At 42.8% G+C, this 21,348-nt stretch overlaps 1 protein-coding gene across 1 annotated transcript in view; it reads left to right on the top strand.

Moving 5' to 3' along the window:
• The window catches only part of LOC125464851 (nuclear GTPase SLIP-GC-like), a 105,497-nt gene extending 85,108 nt beyond the window's left edge, over positions 1–20,389 (top strand). Inside the window, 5 exon segments of the mRNA XM_059654230.1 lie at positions 8,796–8,865; positions 9,112–9,220; positions 13,238–13,371; positions 20,148–20,235; positions 20,322–20,389. Of these exon segments, the coding sequence (XP_059510213.1) occupies positions 8,796–8,865; positions 9,112–9,220; positions 13,238–13,371; positions 20,148–20,235; positions 20,322–20,389 (469 nt within the window).
• Positions 20,390–21,348: the final 959 nt, after the last annotated feature.

Here is a 21,348-nt window from a genome sequence, read left to right as displayed (position 1 = left end):
TGCAGCTTGCAAGAACACCTGTCCCAGTATGGTTCAGAAATGGACCATCCTACAAAACTGGAACCCAGTTCTGCCATACCAGTCTTTCAGCCACGTACTTATCTCTGTAACTTGCTATACCCTATGTCAATGCACCTGGATCAATTAATAATCTAGAAATTAATACGTTTAAAAGTTTCGTTACTTAATTTGGTGCCAAACTCCACATTCTGGCTGTGCAGAACCTCCTTTGTAGTTCTGCCAATGTCATTGGTGCTTCCATGGACCATGACAATTGGATCTTACCCCTCCCACTGCAAGTACTTCTCCAGAGAAGATATCCCGAACCTTGAAACCGGGAAGAGAATACAGCATTTGGACTCGTGCTCTTAGTTGCAGAGAATAGTGTCAACCTTCACCACCAGTACTGCTATCCCTACCCCGACTGTGCTATCCCCTCCTACCACTACATTCCTTTTAGCTCCTCTGATTGAATGGTTTTCCGTACTGTAGTGCTGTGACCATTTAACTCAAGAATCCCACAACTCCGGCTCTCAACGAGACATGCTGAGAAAACTTAAAACCTTTTGGAAAATTGCAGAGGTGGACACTTGCACTCCTGATATCAGAGTTCCCTTATTTGACTCAGTTGCAGTCATACCCTCCTGTCCCTGATCACTGATAATATTGGAACACCCTATCTGAAGAGGTGTGACTGCCTCCTTGTACAGTGAACCCAGGTAACTTTCCAGTCCCTGATGCATCAAGTGTCAATAATTCAGTCTGTAGCTCATCAATTCTACATTGAAGCTGCTTGAACTTCAAATATTTGCTTCAGATGTGATTGCCCTGGATCACATTTGTATCCTTAAGCTACCACATTCTGTAACTATGCCTCACTGGTATGCCAACTTCAGCCACTCTTCCCAATCTGTTTCATACCAACGCTGACTGCAAACCACTCTTTCCAGTTTGCTTCACAGTGATGTTGACTACAAGCTTCTCTTGCTGTACTGTTTCATTGCAGTGCTGACTGGAGGCCATTCTTCCCCATTTACAGGTCTGCCGCTTTTATTGGCCAATTTGTATGCCCCTTTATTGGATCTAATGCTATCCTCAACTTCTCTTGTTTGCTACGGTTGAGCCCCTTTTCTCATTTTATTTTCATTAACTTCAGGAATGAAAGTTGTAGCATTTCCTCCATGCTCCCTTTAAGCTTTTGCCATTGCCTAGCCATTATTATCTTCTTAATAAAGTTCCCCAACTAATCATAGCCAGCACTCACTTCATACTACATGGAACATAGAACATAGAAAAGTACAGCACAGTATAGGACCTTCGGCCCACGATGTTGCGCCATGGAATATTCCTAATCCAAAAATAAAATAACCTAACCTACATTCCCCTCAATTCACTGCTGATCATGTGCATGTCTAGCAGTCGCTTAAATGTCACTAATGACTCTGCTTCCACGACTACCACTGGTAAACTATTCCATGTGCTCACGACCCTCTGGGTGAAGAACCTCCCTCTGACGTCTCCTCTACACCTTCCTCCTAATACCTTAAAACAATGACCCCTTGTGGCAGACAATCCTGCCCTGGGGAAAAGTCTCTGGCTATCGACTCTATCCATGCCGCTCATTACCTTGTACACCTCGATCAGGTCACCTCTCTTCCTCCTTCTCTCCAGAGAGAAAAGTCTGAGCTCAGTCAACCTCTCCTCGTAAGACAAGCCCTCCAGTGCAGGCAGCATCCTGGTAAACCTCCTTTGCACCCTCTCCAAAGGCTCCACATCTTTCCTATAATAGGGCGACCAGAACTGGACACAATCTTCCAAGTGTGGTCTCACCAGGGTTTTGTAGAGCTGCAGCATAACCTCACCGGCTCTTAAACTCGATCCCCCTGTTAATGAAAGCCAAAACACCATATGCTTTCTTAACAACCTTATCCACCTGGGTGGCAACTTTGAGGGAGCTATGTACTTGAACACCAAGATCCCGCTGTTCCTCCACACGGCCGAGAATCCTGCCTTTAATCCTATATTCAGCATTTAAGTTCGACCTTCCAAAATGCATCACTTTGCATTTATCCAGGTTGAACTCCATCTGCCATTTCTCAGCCCAGCTCTGCATTCTGTCAATACCTCGCTGAAGCCTGCAATAGCCCTCGATACTATCAACGGCACCTCCAACCTTTGTGTCATCAGCAAACATACTAACCCACCCCTCAACCTCCTCATCCAAGTCATTTATAAAAACTACAAAGAGTAGAGGCCCAAGATCGGAGCCCTGCGGGACACCACTCAGCACTGACATCCAGGCAGAATGCTTACCATCTACAACCACTCTCTGCCTCCTGTCAGCCAACCAATTCTGAATTCAGACAGCCAAATCACCCGGTATCCCATACTTCCTGACTTTATGAATGAGCCTGCCGTGGGAACCTTATCAAATGCCTTGCTGAAGTCCATGGACACCACATCCACTGCTTGATCCTCATCAACCTGTCTCGTGACTTCCTCAAAGAACTCAATAAGATTTGTAAGGCATGACCTGCCCCTCACAAAGCCATGCTGACTCCCTTTAATCACGCAATGCTTTTCCAAATAGTCATAAATCCTATCCCTCAGAATTCTTTCCAAAACCTTGCTGACCACAGACGTAAGACTGACTGGTCTGTAATTTCCAGGGATTTCATATATTCCCTTTCTTGAAAAGAGGAACAACATTTGCCTCCCTCCAATCTTCCGGTACGACTCCTGTGGAGAATGAGGAAGCAAAGATCTTCGCCAGCGGCTTAGCAACCTCCTTTCTCCCTTCCCGGATCAACCTAGGATAAATCTAGTCTGGCCCTGGGGACTTATCAATCTTAATGTTTGCCAAAATTTCCAGCACATCAACTTCCTCAATCTTGATCTGTTCAAGCCTGTTTTCCTGCTCCTCAAAGTTCTTATTCACAAGGTCCCTTTCCTTAGTGAAAAGCAAAGCAAAAAACTCATTTAGGGCTTCCCCTATCTGCTCAGACTCCACGCACAAGTTCCCTACGCTATCCCTGATTGGCCCCACCTTCTCCCTGATCGTTCTCTTATTCCTCACGTATGAGTAAAATGCCTTCGGGTTCTCCTTAATCCTTCCTGCCAAGCCTTTTCCGTGCCCCCTCCTGGCCCTCCTCAGTCCACTTTTGAGCTCCTTCCGAGCAAGCCTGTAATCCTCTAAAGCTGTGCTAGACCCTTGCTTCCTCCACCTTACGTACGCTGCCTTTTTCTTTTTGACAAGAAGCACCTCTGTACCCATCATCCAAGGCTCCTTAATCTTACCCCTTCTTACCTGTCTCGGAGGAACAAATTTATACATCACTCGCGACAACTGCTCCTTAAACAGCCTCCACATGTCTGTTGTGCCCTTTCTGTGGAACAATTGCGCCCAATCTGTACTATTGATGTTTCTTTATTTAGATTCAGGACCTGAGTCTCAGAATCAACTACATTATTCTCCACCTTAATAAAACAACATCTATCATGTTGTTATCATCCTTTCCCCAAAGGACCTTGCACAGTTAAATTGCAAATTATTTCTTTCTCAGTTTTGTATGTTTCAATAAGATCACCTCATTCTTATAAATTTTAATGAGTACAGATCCAGCCTATTCAAAGTACATCATGTAGGACTGAGATGAGAAGACATTTCGGAGAGTGGTATATTTGTGGAATTATCTGCCACAGAATGCAGTTGAGTCAAAAGCATTGAATGTTTTCAAGAACAATTTAGATATAGTTTTTAGGGCTAAGGTGGAGGATGGGGAGCAAGCAGGAATAGTGTACAGAGTTGGATGATCAGCCATAAACATATTGAATGGCAGAGTGGACGCGAATGGACAAACTGCCTACTCCTGCTCCTATTTTCTATGTTTCTTACCTCTCCTTTCAGACACCCCTCCATGCCAGTATATGTTTTACCTTAGATAAAGGCCCAAGTGTTCCAGTTGTGATCTGACTAGTGTCTTGTATAGTTTTAGTAAAATCTCACTACTTTTATATGCTATTCTATTTGAAAAAAGTGCAACATTCCATTTGTTTTCCCTGTTACCCACTGAACTTGGATTTTTGTGACTCAAGCATGACATTGCTCAAATCTCTCTGTTCTGTAGCTTTCTGTAGTCCTTCTCCATTTAAATAATATTCAGCTCCTCCTCTTCCTGCCAAAATGCATAATCTCACATTTTCCCACATTATATTCCAACTGCCAAATTTTGGCACTCACTTAATCTGTCTGTACCTTTCTGCACTTCGTGTCATCCTAGCAACTTTTTTGTGTCATCTGCAAACATCTGCCAGTGTGCATTCACTTTTCTCATCTAAGTTATTAATGTTCATTGAAAATAGTTGTTGTCCCAGAACTGATCCCTGTGGCACTCATCTAAATACAAATGGCTATCCCCCTTAACCCAAATCTCTCTCTTCTATCAGTTAGCAATACTCTATCCAAGCAAATATACTACTCCAATACCATGGGCTCTTATTAAATAGATGAATATGTGGTGCCTTGATAACGAAATGAGATGCTACTAAAAAGAACGTAAGAATGAGGAGCAGAGTAGGCTATCTGGCCCTTCAAGCATGCTCTGCCACTCAATACAATCATGGCTCATCTTTTTATGGCCTCAGCTCCACTAACCTACCCTTTCATCATAAATCTTAATTCCCTTTCCTTTCAAAAACTTATCTATCTTAGCTTTAAAAACATTCCATGAGGAAGCCTCAATTTTGTCGCTGAGCAGGGAATTCCAGAGATTCACCACCCTTTGGGTGAAGAAGTACCTCCTCAATTCAGTCCTAAACAAGCTTCCCCTAATTTTGAGGCTATGCCCTCATCTTCTAGTTTCACCTGCCAGTGGAAGCCTCCTCCCTGCCTCTATTCTATCTATTCCCTTTATAATTTTATACGATTTTGTAAGATTCCCTCTCATTCTTCTAAATTCCAATGAATGTAGCACCAGTCTACTCAGCCTCCCCTCATAAGCCAACCCTATCAACTTCAGAATCAATCGATTGAATCTCTCTGCACCCTCTCTAGAGCCAGTACATCCTTCCTCAAGTAAGGAGACCAGAACTGCACTCAGTACTCCAGGTGTGGCCTCACCAGCACCCTTACAGATGTAACGTAATCTCCTTGCTTTTAAACTCAATCTAGCAATGAAGGACAAGATTCCATTTGCCTTCTCAATTATCTGTTGCAGCTGCAAACCAATATTCTGCAATTCATACACAAGGACACCCAAATCCCTCTGCACAGCAGCATGCTGCAATTGTTTACTGTTCAAATAAGAGTCCTTTTTACTGTTATTCTGACCAAAATGGATGACTTCACATTTATCAACATTGTATTCCATTTGCCAGACCTTTGCCCACTCTCTTCAATTATCTTTATCACTCTTCGAACTTTCAGCATGCTTTGCTCCACCACTCAGCTTAGTGTCACTGCACACTATGACACACTACATATGGCCCCCAACTCCAAATCATCTCTGTAAATTGTAAACAATTGCAGTGCCAACACCAATCCCTGAGGCACACCACTCGTCACTGATCACCAACTAGAAAATCATTTATTTATCCCCACTCTTTGCTTCCTGTTAATTAAGTAATCCTCCATCCATGCTCATACATTGCCCGTAACACTGTGTCACTTTATCTTATGCTGCAGCCTTTTGTGCGGCACCTTATCGAATTCCTTTTAGAAATGTAGATACACCACATCTATTGGGGTCCCCATTGCCAATGCATTCAATGTCTTCATAGAATTCTAGTAAATTAGTTAAACATGGCGTGTCCTTCATGAACCCATGCTGCATCTCCCCAGTGGGACAATCCCTGTCTAGATGCCTTGCTACTTCTTCCTTGATGATAGATTCAAGCATTTTCCCCACTACAGAAGTTAAACTAACTGGCCTATTATTCCCCATCTTTTGTCTACCTCCTTTTTTAAACAGCGGCATCATATTTGCTACTTTCTAATCAGCTTGAACTGCCCCAGACTCCAGCAAATTTTAGAAAATTATCATGAGCACATTTGCTATTTCCCCCATCATCTCTCCTGGTACCCTAGGATGCATTCCATCAGGGCCAGAGACTTGTGTACCTTTGTCCGACACTGTCTCTGTAGTGATAATGATTGTGTCTGGGTCCTCACCTTCCTTAGTCTTCTTGTCATCTATGACTAGCATGTTGTTCACGTCTTCCACTGTGAAGACCGACGCAAAATGCCTGTTCAATGCCTGGGCTATTTCCTCAGTTCCCATTGTTAAATCTCCTTTCTCATCCGCTAATGGACTAATGTTTACCTTAGCCATGCTTTCATTTGATATATTTGTAGCAAAATTTGCTATCTCTCTTTATATTCTGAGTTAGTTTACTCTCACCGTCTATCTTTCTTTACAGCTTTTTTCTGACTTTCTTTTGACCTTTAAAGTTTTCCCAGTCTTCTAAGTTTCCCACTTGTCTTTACCACTTTGTATGTGTTATCCTTCAATTTGATAGCCTCCCTTATTTCCTCAGACATCCATGACTGACTACCCTTTTGTCTACTGTCCTTCCTTTGCACTGGTATATAGTTTTGCCGAACACTTTGAAAAATTACTTCGAAAGTCTTCCACTGTTCCTCAACTGTCCCACCATAAAGACTTTACTTCAGCCAACTCCTCCCTCATCCTTTTGTAGTCTTGTTTGTTTAAGCACAGGACTCTGGTATTGGAATTTATCTTCTCATTTTTCATCTGTATTCTAAATTCAACTGCACTGTATTCGCTCCTTCCAAGAGGATCCCTAACTATGAGACAATTAATTATTCCTGTCTCATTACGCAGGACCAGATCTTGGATAGCTTGCTCTCTCATCAGTTCCATTACATATTGTTCATGAAAACTATCTAGATACATTCAATGAACTCCTCCTCAAGGCCGCCTTGAGTGATCTGGTTCAACCAATCAACATGTAGATTAAAATCCCCCCTGATAATTGCCATACCATTTTTACAGGCATTAGTTATTTCTCCAATTGCTGCCTGCCCCAATGTGATGTTATGACTTGGTGGCCTATCGACTAAATCTATCAGTGACTTTTTCTTCTTAAAATTTCTAATTTACACCTAAATGGATTCAACCTTATTCTGCATAGAACCTATAACATCTCTGACTGCTACCCTGATGCCTTCCTTAAATATCAGAGCTACACCACCTATCTTACCTTCATGTCTGTCCTTCCAAATAGCCTGGTATCCCTGGATATTTACTTCCCAGTCATGATCATCCTGCAACCATGTCTCTGTAAATGAAACTCATTCATGATGATGTGTGCTGCTAACTCATCTACCTTATTTTGAATGCTACAAGAATTCAGGTAAAGTGCCTTGATGCTCGATTTTAATGCCTTCTTTTTGAATTCCAGCATTTCCATTAATAATATCTCCTGAAGTATTCTTCCTTTTAACTTCTTTCATAATTTGTAACGTAGTTAAATCCTCCCACATGCTGCTTTTATTTTCCTTTTAAGATTATACTTCCTATCATTTCTTCCTTCGCCACCCCCCCACTCGCCCAGTACACTAGCTTAAAGTGATCACCCTATTTATCCTTTTCTCTGGAACACTGGTTCCAGATCAGTTCAGATGGAGACCTTCCCAATGGTACAGATCCTTCCTGTTCCAAAACTGATGCAAATGCCCCATGAAATGAACACCTCTTTCCCACCTCCCTTAGCCATGTGTTTACTTCCCTAATTTCCTGCCCCAAGAAACAAAACATCCAGGTATTTCTCTCCCTCCCACATGTGCCACAGTGTTTGAAGCTGAGATTCAAACTCATCAATTTAGGGTGGCATGGTGACTCAGTGGTTAGTGCTGCTGCCTCATAGCACCAGGGACCCAGGTTCGATTCCATGCTCGGAAGACTGTGTGTGTGGAGTTATCGTGTTCTCTCCATGTTTGTGGGGGTTTCCTCCAGGTGCTCTGGTTTCCTCCCATAGTCCAAGGATGTGCAGGCTAGGTGGATTGGATAGGCTAAATTGCCCCCAGGTTCAGGGATGTCTAGATTAAGTGAGTCAGGATGGGATGCTCTGAGGTTCAGTGTGGACTCATTGGGCCAAAGGGCCTGTTTCCACACTGTAGGGGATTCTATGACATCTGAACCAAAGCTCCTCGAGCAAACCATACATGCTGCAAATGTGGTCACGGCAGCTCAGAGTGGGAACTGCCATCTCCTACATCATGCAGCTCCAGCACTTCACCTGCCCAGCCTTCTCCACTTAAAGTAGTTATCTGTTAATTTACATAAATTTACTAATGAGTTATTTATTTTATTAATACTTCTTTGCTGTGTTCTTTTTCAAATTTAGTGCAGATTTCCTACAGCTAATCAGGTCACAGCTTCCCTGTGATATCACTCCAGTTTTTTTTAACCCCCCCACAGCTACAATATTCCCCAAGCTGTTAGTTTTATACTTACCCGGTGGGGCAGCTCCATCCTCCAACTGCTCCCTACAGACTAGGCCATCTCTAGTCTGTAATAATACCTTTATGTTTATATTGTGCTTGTTAATGCCGTCCTAAGGATTATGTAGTTATACACACTGACAAGTTATGCCCACTCACTAAATGGAAGACGCTCTAAATACTGTAAATGAGAGATTGGTTGTGTTTTTCTCCCCCTTCCCTTTGGGTTTAGAAAACCTGGCGGTGAAACATGATTGGAAGGGATTTTACTGCAGTGACTCACATCCCTAATAAGTACTGATCAAGACTATGATTACCATGTCTTGTGCAGTTGGTTTCCTCTCAACAGTAGAAAAAAGGAAGAGAAACATGTTCATGCGAATGTTTTGTTATTGATATTGGTAGGACCTTCAAAACCCCCTGCTTCTGGGGTTTTCACTCAGATCCAAACTCCCCACCAGTATCTGACCTTGTATAAGATGTAATAACAGCAAAATAAAGCAATCTTTATTTTGAATGAAACACATTATTGCTGGAAAATTGAAACAGAAATTATGAACTATTTGTACATGTACAAGCTACAAGTAATGTCTTACACCTAACAGGATATACAGTGTGATATTAATAACTTTTAAATTTTCTTACAGCTCAATGCATTATTAAATGACCTGACGAGACAGATAATTGACAGGAAGCAGCATATTTATAGTCCACCTATCTTGTCTGTTCAACGTTCAATGAAACCAGCGTACGAAGGTATTGTCCATTTTAAAACAGCTGACTTTGCCAGCATTGAGACAGTATGATGTGTTAGATAGCTGAGGCATGACTTACCTTGGTATATGGGGTATTGTGTGTGTTAGCCAGTAACTTCCTATCACTGACAACACCATCTAGCCTACTCCACGTGACATTCAGCTCATTGCCATCACTGAATCCCTCACAATTAAGGTATAACCATTTGTAGAACCTGTGTAGTCTGGCCATGTCAGTATTGTGGGTACTAGAGGTCAGAGGATGGGAGTTCTGAGGAGAACACAAAGAACACAACGTCCACTATTTGGCAAAATTCTGACTTCTAGGTCACAGAATTGTGCCCTTTTCTTCTCCTCCCTTTGGTTGGCCCAGTGGAACTGTTAAACAGCTGTATTTTTCTTAAGAATCCCTACAGTGTGGGGACAGGCCCTTTGGCCCGACCAGTCCACATCTCCCTCAGAGCATCCCACCCAGACCCATCCCTCTATAGCCCACCTAATCGACACATCCTTGAACACTGTTGGCAATATAGCATGGCAAATCCACCTAATCTGCACATCTTTGGACTGTGGGAGGAAAGCAGAGCACCCAGAGGAAACCCACGCAGACACAGGGAGAAAAAAAAAGTGGGGAATGGCACTCAGTGATTCACATATTCAGAGAGCTAGTACAGACTCAAGTGGCCACCATCTGCACTGTAACAATGCTGTACTTTTGTAATCTTTAATGATCTTCTTCTCAGGCGTCTTTCACTTTTGCAATATAGGGAACAAGAGCTGCTGCATTCATGGCGAACAGACTATGGCTATGTAGGCTGTAGGTATATAAGGCTGAGGATGGGGGTGGGTTCATGGGTAAAGTTTGGGGCTAGGCTGGGAATACTGTGAGCAGGACCAAGAGGATGTGCAGGGCTCGGGGTGAGGTGGAGAAGAAAGAAGGCATTGGTGAAACTGGTCAGTAGGGACTGTGTCTTGGGGCCTGTCTCTGCTTCAGCTTTCCAACATTGGGAGAGAGATGAAGAAATCGAAGCTGGATGGAGGTTATAGTGGAGAAGGCAGGGGACATGACTGAACGAGTGACCAATCAAGTGAGGAGAAGGAGATGCAAGTGAGAGCATGGAGGGAGGTGGATTGGAGGGGGAGGCTGTGGGGGTAGTGGGTTGCTCGTTAGGTTTTCTTACTGGAATGGGAGGAGTTTGGCTGAAACATGAGTGGAAAATTACTGTCTTACAAAATATTTTAAAAGCAGATTTTCTCATGATGTATAGTCATATGAAATATTATTGTGCTTCTTTATTGCTTTTCTATTCTGCTGGTATCAAAAACATGTTAATTTTCTGTTCTTTTGTACTTGATCATACATGGAATGTGGACCTCACTAGTAGGGCCAGTTTGTATTGTCCATCCCTATGAGTACTTCAGAAGGTGGTGGTAAGTTAAAAGAGAGTCTCATTTGAAAACAGATTGCAAAGCACTAATGCCATCCTTACTTTGTATCCAAGTAGGTCAGGTCAAGTTTTTAAATAAAACAAAAGTGCTGGAGAAACTCTGACTCTTTATCTCTCCAGATATGCTGCCAAACTCACTGAGTTTCTCCAGCACTGTTTTTATTTTACTTTCATTTGTTTTGTTGTTGGCATGTGCTTGAACACAGGCATTTACCCAACAACGTGGAAAGTTTCCCCAGGTATGTTCTGTGAATAAAAAGCAGGTCAAACCCAACCTTATCAATACCACCCCATCAGTCTATTCTCAAATCATCAGTAAAGTGACGGAAGGGCTATAGAGATTTATACAGATATGGGTGTCATCAGCACTGATATCAAGCAGCACCGCTCAGTGACGCCCAGTTTGGGTTCTACCAGGGTCATTGCAGCCTTGGTTCAAACAGTGACAAAAGGGCTGAATTCCAGGGGTGAGGTGAGAGTGACACACCTTGACATTAAGGCAGTGCTTGACTGGGTATGGCATCAAGGAACACTTGCAAAACTGGAATTAGTGTGAATTGGGGGCAAACTGTCCCTTATTTGGAGTCAAGCCTGACACACAAGTAGATGGGATAACACGGTGTGAAAATGAATGAACACAGCAGGCTAGGCAGCAGAGGAACAGGAAAGTTTGACATTTCAGGTCAAGATCCTTCTTCAGAAAAGTAGTGGTTATGGTTGTTTGATGTCAGTCAGCTCAGCTCCAGTACATCTCTGCAGGAGTTCCACCCATCTTCAGCTGCTTCATCAATGGACCTACTCTCCATCATAAGGTCAGAAGTGGGGATGTTTGCCCAAGATTGCACAATGTTCAGCACCATTTGGTGATTCCTCAGATACTGAAGCTGTCCATGTTCAATTGCAAGAAGATTTGGATAGCCTTTAGGTTTGAACTGAAAAAAATGACAAACTATGTTTGTTTCATAGTGTCAGGCAATGACCATCTCCAACAAAAGGGAATCTCATTCTTTGCCCTTTACCATTCAATGGCATTACCATCACTGAAACCTCTATCACATTACGTTGTTGTGCCAAACATGATGCCAAATTAAACTAATCCTATCTACCTACTATTGGTCCATATTTCTCCTTTCCTTGCATATTAGTGTGCTGGTCTAGAAGTCCCATAAGTGCCCCTATCATAGCTACTCAACTTGAACCCTAAGATCCCTCTGTACATTAATGCTGTTCAAGGTCCACCCATTTATTGTATACCTTTTCTTACCATTTCATCTCCCAATGTGCAATGTGTGACACCCAGATTAAAAGTCATCTGTCATTTCTCTGCCCACATCTGTAGCTGATCTATATCCCGCTTTATCCTTTGATAACCTTCTACATTATCCACAACTCCTCCAAACTGTATCATCTACGAATGTAGATGTGCATTTTCTCAAAATGCACACACACACACACACACACACACACACACACACACACACACACACACACACACACACACACACACACACACACACACACACACACACACACACACACACACGGAGCAGAGGTCACAGTACAGATCCCTGCACAACACCACTAGTCAGAGATCTTCAGCCAGAAACACATGCTACCCTCTGCCTTCTATGGGCAAACCAGTTCTGAATCCAAGCAGCCAAGTCACCGTGGATCATCATTTGAGCCCTTTATTCATCGAATCTAGTCCATGGTTATGGTAGTGCCTTGGTGTCCTTGGAGAGGGAGAACGTGGTATCCACATTCCAACTCTATTTTTACTGAGTCTCTTCCCACTCTCCCTACCCCACTCTTGCTTAATGGCAGTGGTTAGTGTTTAGAAAAGAAAACAAAATGAGATTTACTGACAAATCTAATTGACCACATGGGTGATTACTGGTAGAGATTAGTAGTTTAAAAATGAAGTCACAGTGATTTGATAGTGTGCAAGCTGTTCAGTTGTATATAGTACACTTATGGATATAAAAATAGAAAAACTAAAACAGGGCCAGGAGGGTTCTTGTAATTCAGAGAGAGTGTCCTTGCCTCTGAACCAGGAGACCAAGGTTGAAGTCCCATCTGCTTCTGAGGTGTCTTATGACATGGCGGAACAGGTCTACTGAAAAAAGTAGCCCCAATGCACACCCTTTTGAGTTATTGGAAAATTATTTTGTTGTGCCATGGTTATCCTTCAGCCAGTGTTGCACATTAGCAACAGTGTTTACAATCTACAAGATGCACCAGAAACTCACCAAGGATCTTTAGATAGCATCATCCAAACCATGACCTCTATCACCTCGAAGGACAATGGCAGCAGATGCTTGAGAAATCTGCAAGATGACATTCAAGCCACATGCCATCCTGATTTAGAAATATGTCACAGTCCATCATAGTCTCAAAAACCTGGAACTTGCTAACTAGCAGCAATGGAGGTGTCCCTAGACCTCAAGAAAGGAAGTTTAAAAGAGTAGCTGACCATCACCTTCGAGGGAAATTTGGGATGGGCAATAAATTCTGATCATTTCAGTGACGGGCAAATCCTGAGAATGAAAATAAATATTTTTACATTTCAGAAGCTGCACAAAAGAAAGGTGTTGGAATTGTGCCTTTCATGCAGAGAATATTAACTGAGCATGTTGAACAACTGAAAAGTAAGCTTTTCAAAGATTCAGGAGCCAGTGTGATGGAACAATTCAACAACATGAAGGTTTCTTTCAGATTCATACTGTTTTCTGGCTAGAAGTTTGCAAATATGCATGCCTCAATATAGAACACAGTACATACCTGCTGAAATATAGTGTTCCATACTGAGTAATGTACGCGTACTAAAACATCGGCTGTGTTCCATATTGCATGATGTACACACACTGAAATACACACTCTGCAGTAGAACAAGAACAAAAAAAATTACAGCACAGGAACAGGCCCTTTGGCCCTCCAAGCTTGTTGCCTGTCCCAAGTAAAACTCCCTACCCTTCCAGAAACTGTATCCCTCTATTCCCGACCTATTCATGTATTCATCAAAACACATTAAAAGTTACTATTGTATTTGCTTCCACTGTCTCCTCCGGCAGCGAGTTCCAGGGATCTACCATCCTTTGTCAAAAACCAGCCTCGTACATCACCTGTAAACCTTGCCCCTCGCACCTTAAACCTATGCCCCTTTGCAACTGACTCTTCTACCCTGGGAAAAAGCTTCTGACTATCCATGCCCTTCATGATCTTACAGACCTCTATCAGGTCACCTTTCAACCTCAGTCATTCCAGTGAGAACAAGCTAAGTTTCTCCAACCTCTCTTCATAGCTCATGCCATCCATGCCAGTCAATATCCTGGTAAATTGTTTCTGTACCGTTTCCAAAGCGACCACATCATTCTGGTAGTGTGGCCACCAGAACTGAATGCAATATTCCAAATGCAACATAACTAAGGTTCTATAATGCTGTAACATTACCTGCCAATTTTTAAACTCCGTACCCCAGCCAATGCAGCCAAGCATGCCATATGCTTTGTTGACTACCACCTCCACTTTCAGTACACCCAGATCTCTCTGCCTATCAGTACTCTTAAGGGCTCTGCCATTTACTGTATATTTTCCATCTGGATTAGACTTTCTGAAGTGCATTACCTCACATTTTTCTGGATTAAACTCCATCTGCCGTCTCTCTGCCCAAGTCACCAACCAACGTATATCCAGTTGTATCCTTTGACTGTCATCATCACTATCCGCAATTCCATCAACCTTTGCGTCATCCACAAACTCAATCAAATCAGTTAAATGATCTGGAGGAAAATGTAAGTAGATTACAAATAGCAAAAGGTCCCAACACTGATCCCTGAGGAACACCCCTAATCACAGCCCTCCATTCAAAAACGCATCCTTCTACTGCTGCCTTCTGTCTTCTATGACCGAGCCAGTTTGTTATCCATCTTGCAAGCTCACCTCTGACCCTGTGGACTTTATCTTCTGTTTTAGTTTGCCATTAGGGACCTTGTCAAAGGCATTGCTGAAGTCCACCTGGACAACATCCACTGCCCTACTGAGTTTTTTGAGGAAGTGACAAAGATGATCAATTAAGTTAGTGAGACATGACCTCCCCTTCACAAAACCACATTGCCTCTTGCTAATACACCCACTGGAATCCAAGTGGGAGTAAATCCTGTTCGACGAATTCGCTCCAATAATTTCCCTACCACTGACGCAAAGCTCACCAGCCTGTCATTAGCTGGATTATTCCCACCACCCTTCTTAAACAGAGGAATAACATTGGCTATTCTCCAGTCCTCAGGGACCTCCCCTGTAGCCAGTGAGGTTACAAAGATTTCTCTCAAGGCCCCAATTTCCTCCCTTGCTTCTCTTAGTATTCAGAGATATATCCCATCAAGCCCTGGGGGTTGTCTACCTTAATGTTTTTTCAAGAACCCCAATACCTGCTCCATTTTTATCTCAATGTGACCCAAACCATCTACACATCCTTCTCCCGACTCATCATCCACCAAACCCTCTATGGTGAATACTGAAATTACTCATTTAATGCCTTGCCCATTTCCTCTGTCTTCACACAAATTTCCTTCCTTATCCTTGAGTAGGCCAACCCTCTTTCTCTTTATTTATGTATAAAAAGCCTTAGGATTTTCCTTAATCCCGTTGGCCAATGACTTTTCATGACCCCTTTTAGCCCTCCTGACTCCTTCCTTAAGTTTCCATCAACTTTCCTTGTATTCCACCCTTGCTTTGTGTTTCCAGCCTCCTAGACTTGAAAAATGCTTCCTTGTCCTTTTTGACTAGATTCACAATATGTTTCATTATTCAAGGCTCCCTAAACTTGCTATGCTTCTCCTTCATCCTTAACAGGAATATGCCAGTGCTGAGTTCCTATCAATTTACACTTGGAAGCCTCCCACATACCAGATGTTGATTCACCCTCAAACATCTGCCTACAATCTACATTCTTCAGTTCTTGCCTAATAGTGTAGTAATTAGTCTTGCCCCAATTTAGCACCTGCACTTGACAGCTACACTTGTCTTTATTCATCAGTACCTTAAAGCTTACTGAATTGTGATCACTGCTCCTGAGTTGCTCCCCTACTGAGATGCCAACCGCCTGGCCAGGATCATTCCCCAATACTAGGTCTAGTATAGCCCCCCTCCTTGTTGGACAACCTGCATACTGTTTCAAGAAGTCCTCCTAGATGTGCCTTACAAATTCAATCCTATCTGCACCCTGTGCAATAGGTAAGTCCTAGTCAAAATGGAAAGTTTTAAAAAAATCACTCACGACAACAGCAGTGTTTTTTTTTAAAAAGTTGCCAAAATCTGCCTACATATCTGTTCCTCTATCTCCTACTAGCTGTTGGGAGGCCTATAGTAAACCCCAAACATTGTGATTGCTCCCTTCCTGTTCCTGAGCTTTACCCATATTGCCTCGCTCTATGAGCCAAGGTGTCCTCCCGCAGTACAGCTGTGATATTATCCTCAATAAGTAGTGAACCCCCCCCCCCCAACACCACTTATGTCCCCCCAAAACATCAGTATCCTGGAATGTTAAACTGCCAATCCTGTCCCTCCTTTAACCAAGTCTCTATAATAGCAATAACAACATAGTTTCAAGTACTAATCCAAGCTTTAAGTTCATCTGCATTCCCTGTTTATACCTTTCACATTGAAACACTTCAGTTCACCAGACCCACTTTGATTAACAGCCACAACCTACCTGCTCCTCCTGAATCTTACTGGCCCTATTCTCTAGTTCCCTTTCAGTCCATTCACCTTTAGAACATAGAACATAGAACAATACAGCGCAGAACAGGCCCTTCAGCCCTCAATGTTGCGCCGACCTGTGAGCTAATCTAAGCCCATCCCCCTACACTATCCCATCATCATCCATATGCTTATCCAAGGACTGTTTAAATGCCTCTAATGTGGCTGAGTTAACTATATTGGCAGGCAGGGCGTTCCACGTCCTTACCACTCTGAGTAAAGAACCTGCCTCTGACATCTGTCTCAAATCTATCACCCCTCAATTTGTAGCTATGCCCCCTCATACAAGCTGACATCATCATCCTTGGAAAAAGACTCTCACTGTCCACGCTATCTAATCCTCCGATCATCTTCTATGTCTCTATTAAATCCCCTCTTAGCCTTCTCTCCAATGAAAACAGACCCAAGCCCGTCAGCCTTTCTTCATAAGGCCTGCGCTCCAGGTCAGGCAACATCCTGGTAAATCTCCTCTGCACCTTTTCCAATGCTTCCACATCCTTCCTGTAATGGGGCGACCAGAACTGCACGGAATATTCCAGGTGAGGCCGCACTAGTGTTTTGTACAGTTGCAGCATGACATCACGGCTCCGGAACTCAATCCCTCTACCAATAAAACCTCACACACAGTAAGCCTTCTTAACAGCACTATCAACCTGGGTAGCAACTTTCAGGGATCTACGTACATGGACACCAAGATCCCACGTCTACACTACCAAGAATCTTTCCATTGACCCAGTATTCTGCCTTCCTATTATTCTTCCCAAAGTGAATCACTTCACATTTATCGGCATTGAACTCCATTTGCCATCTTCCAGCCCAATTCTGCAGTTTATCCAAGTCTCCCTGCAACCTGCAACATTCTTCCACATTGTCCACCACTCCACCAACTTTAGTGTCATCTGCAAACTTACTAACCCATCCACGTATGCCTGCATCCAAGTCATTTATAAAAATGACAAACAGCAGCGGTCCGAAAACAGATCCTTGAGGCACACTACTAGTAACCTGACTCCACGCTGAATATTTTCCATCAACCACCAATCGTTGCCTTCTTACAGAAAGCCAGTTTCTAATCTAAACTGCTAACTCTCCCTCAATCCCGTGCCTCTGTATTTTCTCCAATAGCCTACCACGTGGAACCTTATCAAAGGCTTTACTGAAGTCCATGTACACCACGTCAACTGCCCTACCTTCATCTACATGCTTGGTTACCTTCTCAAAAAACTCAATGAGGTTTGTGAGACACAACCTGCCCTTGACGAATCCATGTTGACTATCTCCAATCAAATTGTTGCTTGCTAGAGGATTTATAATCATATCTCTTATAATCCCTTCCAAAACTTTTCCTACAACAGACGTAAGGCTCACAAGTCTATAATTACCTGGGTCATCTATACTGCCCTTCTTGAACAAGGGCACATTTGCAATCCTCCAGTCCTCTGGTACTACACCTGTAGACAAAGAGGACTCAAAAGATCAAGGTGAAGGGCTCCACCACCACCTCCCTAGCTTCCCAGAGAACCCTCAGAAAAACCCCATCAGGCCCGGGGGATTTATCTACCTTCACACCTTCTAGAATTGATAACACCTCCTCTTTACTAATCTCAATCCTTTCAATTCTAGTAGCCCGTAACTCAGTCTTCTCCTCTACAATATTCTCCTTTTCTGAGTGAAAACAGATGAGAAATAATCATTTAGCGCCTCTCCGATCTCCACACACAACTTCCCACTTCTGTCTTTGACTGGCCCTATTCCTACTCTAGTCATCTTCTTATTCCTCACATACCTATAGAAAGCTTTAGGGTTCTGCTTTATTCTACCTGCTAATGTCTGCTCATGTCCCCTCCTTGTTCTTCCTAACTCTCTCTCTTTAAATCCTTCATAGCTAATCTGTAACTCTCCATCGCCTCATCTGAACCATCTCGTCTCATCGTCACATAAGTCTCGATCTTCCGCTTAACAAGGGATATAATTTCTTTAGTAAACCATGGTTCCCTTACCTTATCACTTCCTCCCTGCCTGACAGGGACATACCTATCAAGGACACACAATATCTGTTCCTTAAACCAGCTCCACATTTCGATTGTCCCATCCCCTGCATTTTGCTAACCCATTTTATGCCTCATAAGTCTTGCCTAATCACATTATAATTGCCCGTCCCCCATCTATAACTCTTGCCCCGTGGCATGTTCCTATCCCTTTCCACTGCTAAAGTAAACATAACTGAATTATGTTCACTCTCTCCGAAGCGCTCACCTACCACTAAATCAAACACCTGGCCTGCTTCACTACCAAGTACCAGATCCAGTGTGGCCTCCCCTCTTGTCAGCTCTTTGACATACTGTGTCAGGAAACCCTCCTGCACACGTTGGACAAAAACTGATCCATCCGATGTACTAGAATTCCAGTCAATATTAGGGAAGTTAAAGTCTCCCATAATGACCACCCTGTTCTTTTCAATCCTGCCCAGAGTTCCCACCACCCCTGCCAAGCTAGTTTAAATCCTGATTGACACCAGCAAACCTGCCAGCCAGAATATTTGTGCTCCTCCAATTTAGATGCAATCCATCCTTCTTGTGCAGGCCCTGCTTGCCCTGGAAGAGATCTCAATGGTCCAGATATCTGAAACCCTCCTTCCTACACCATCTGTTTAGCCACATTTGAACTGTACTAACTTCCCATTTCCAGCCACACTAGCACATGGAGTAATCCCACAATTACAACCTTGGAGGTCCTCTTTTTTAAACTTTCTACCTAACTCCCTGAAATGCTGCTGCAGGACCTTGTCCCTCATCCTATCTATGTTGTTAGTCCCAATATGTACCACAACCTCTGACTGTTCACCCTCTCCCTTCAGAACCTTTCTGTTCCTGCAGAGACGCCCTGGACCCTTGCACCATGGAGGCAACATACCATTGTGGAGTCTCTTTTACATACTCAGAATCGCCTCTCGGTACCTCTAACTGTAGAGCCCCATCTAACAACTGCTGTAGTGCTCTTTGTCCTTCCCTTAAGAACAGAGCCAGTCGTGGAGCCACCAGTCTGGTGGCTGCTGCTGCTGTTACCCCCGATAGGTCATCCCCCACAACAGTACCAAAACTGTATACTTGTTAGGGGGGGGGGGCCACCACACGGGATTCCTGCATTGACTGCCTGCCTCTTCTAGCGTACACCCGTCTATCTGCCTGAAGCTTAGGTGTTATCACAACTCAAACTATTGTCTGTCACACTTCCGTACCCTTATGCTCTTAAGTGCATCCAATTACTGCTCCAACCTATCCATATAGTCTGTGAAGAACTGCACTTGGATGCACTTTCTGCAGATGTAGTCATCCAAGACACCGAAGCATTGCAGATCTCCCGCATCTCACAAGTACGGCACTTAACCCAATTGACTGACATTCCTATCACCAATTAAGCTGTTTGAGAAAATTTATTAAACCCTTCCCTTTACTGTACAACAGCTCCTCCATAAACCACCCTCTGGAAGCAGTGACTGCATTGATAAAAAGCTTCCCCATGTCAGCAAATCAGCGTCACCACCCTGCTGCCCTCTTTCGGGTCTCTCATTAGTAATACTCATTGGTTTCTGTATTGGATAACGTACACATATTGAAGTACAAACTCCAAAATACTCGTTCTGTTCCATCTTGGGAATTTAGCAGGTGCTAAGTTGTGATGAACAGATATTACATTGAACCTTTCTTTTAAAATCATTTTAAGGAGAAATTGAAGGAGGAAATCAGTGAAAGAATGAACATCATCTTGAACCTAGGCTTCTCCCAATGGCCTGGGCATAATCCTTTATTAGGTACCTGAGCACTGGCTACACTTCACACATTCAGTCACATTATCATTGTTTAGAACTAACCCTTCCTAAAACTTTGATTATTGCAGATTTTCAAAAGGAGTTCAAAAGGATAAATCCAATCTGGGATGAAGTGAAAGACTTAAACACTGATTAAACATTTTGGATCTTTGTTTTTTGAAGTTAATATTGTCATAATACAGCCTTTAAAAAAGTTTTCTTATTGTTTTTGTAAAAAAATTAAAATTAGTGGGAGATAGATTGTACTCTTTTCTCTGTAGTAAGTATATCTTCTTTTAGATAGATACTAAACACAATAAACAAGGGCATGTATTTACCTATTACCTTGAAATCTCCTTGCATCTTCTTCACAAATTTAGATTTTTGCCTAGTTTTGTGTCATCAGCAAGCTTGGAAGTGTTGATATGGTTCTCATATCCAAATCATTTCTACATATATAATATATATCATGAAGTGCTGGGGCACCAAGCACTAATCATTACAGGATCTCCCTAGTCACCACCTGCAACTTAGAGTCATAAGGTATGGAAACAGACCCTTCAGTCCATGTCCTCTTTGTAATCTTAGATAGTGTACTTCACTGTCTGCTAAATCACCAATTTTAGCATCCTCTGCAAACTTCCTAACCATGCCTCCAATATTCTCATAAATCGTTTATACAAACAATAAACAAAAGTGAACCCAACAACAATCCCTGCAGAACACCACCCTCAAGCTCCTACCATAGAGCCAATTTTGTATCCAGTTAGCAAGCTCACCTGAATCACTTATGATCTAACATAACTAATCAGTCTATCATGTGGCACCTTGTCAAAGGTTTTACTGAAGTCCAAGTAAACAACATCTACCAATCTGCCTTCATTGATCTTATTTGTTACTTTATTAAACAAGCTCAATCAAATTTGTGAGACACAATTTTCCTTGCGTACAACTAGCTGATTATTCCTAATCAACTCTTGCCTCCCCAAATGCATGTAAATCCTATCTTTCAGGATGAACTTAGCCACCACTGATGTCAGACTCACAGGCCTATAGCTTTCAGGCTTCTCCTTTCAGCATTTCTTAAACAGTAGTACAACATTAGCCATGGCCCGG

Source organism: Stegostoma tigrinum, chromosome 24 (assembly GCF_030684315.1).
Source record: "Stegostoma tigrinum isolate sSteTig4 chromosome 24, sSteTig4.hap1, whole genome shotgun sequence".
In the NCBI taxonomy this organism is placed as follows: domain Eukaryota; kingdom Metazoa; phylum Chordata; class Chondrichthyes; order Orectolobiformes; family Stegostomatidae; genus Stegostoma; species Stegostoma tigrinum.
This window is presented reverse-complemented; position numbering and strand designations above follow the sequence as displayed.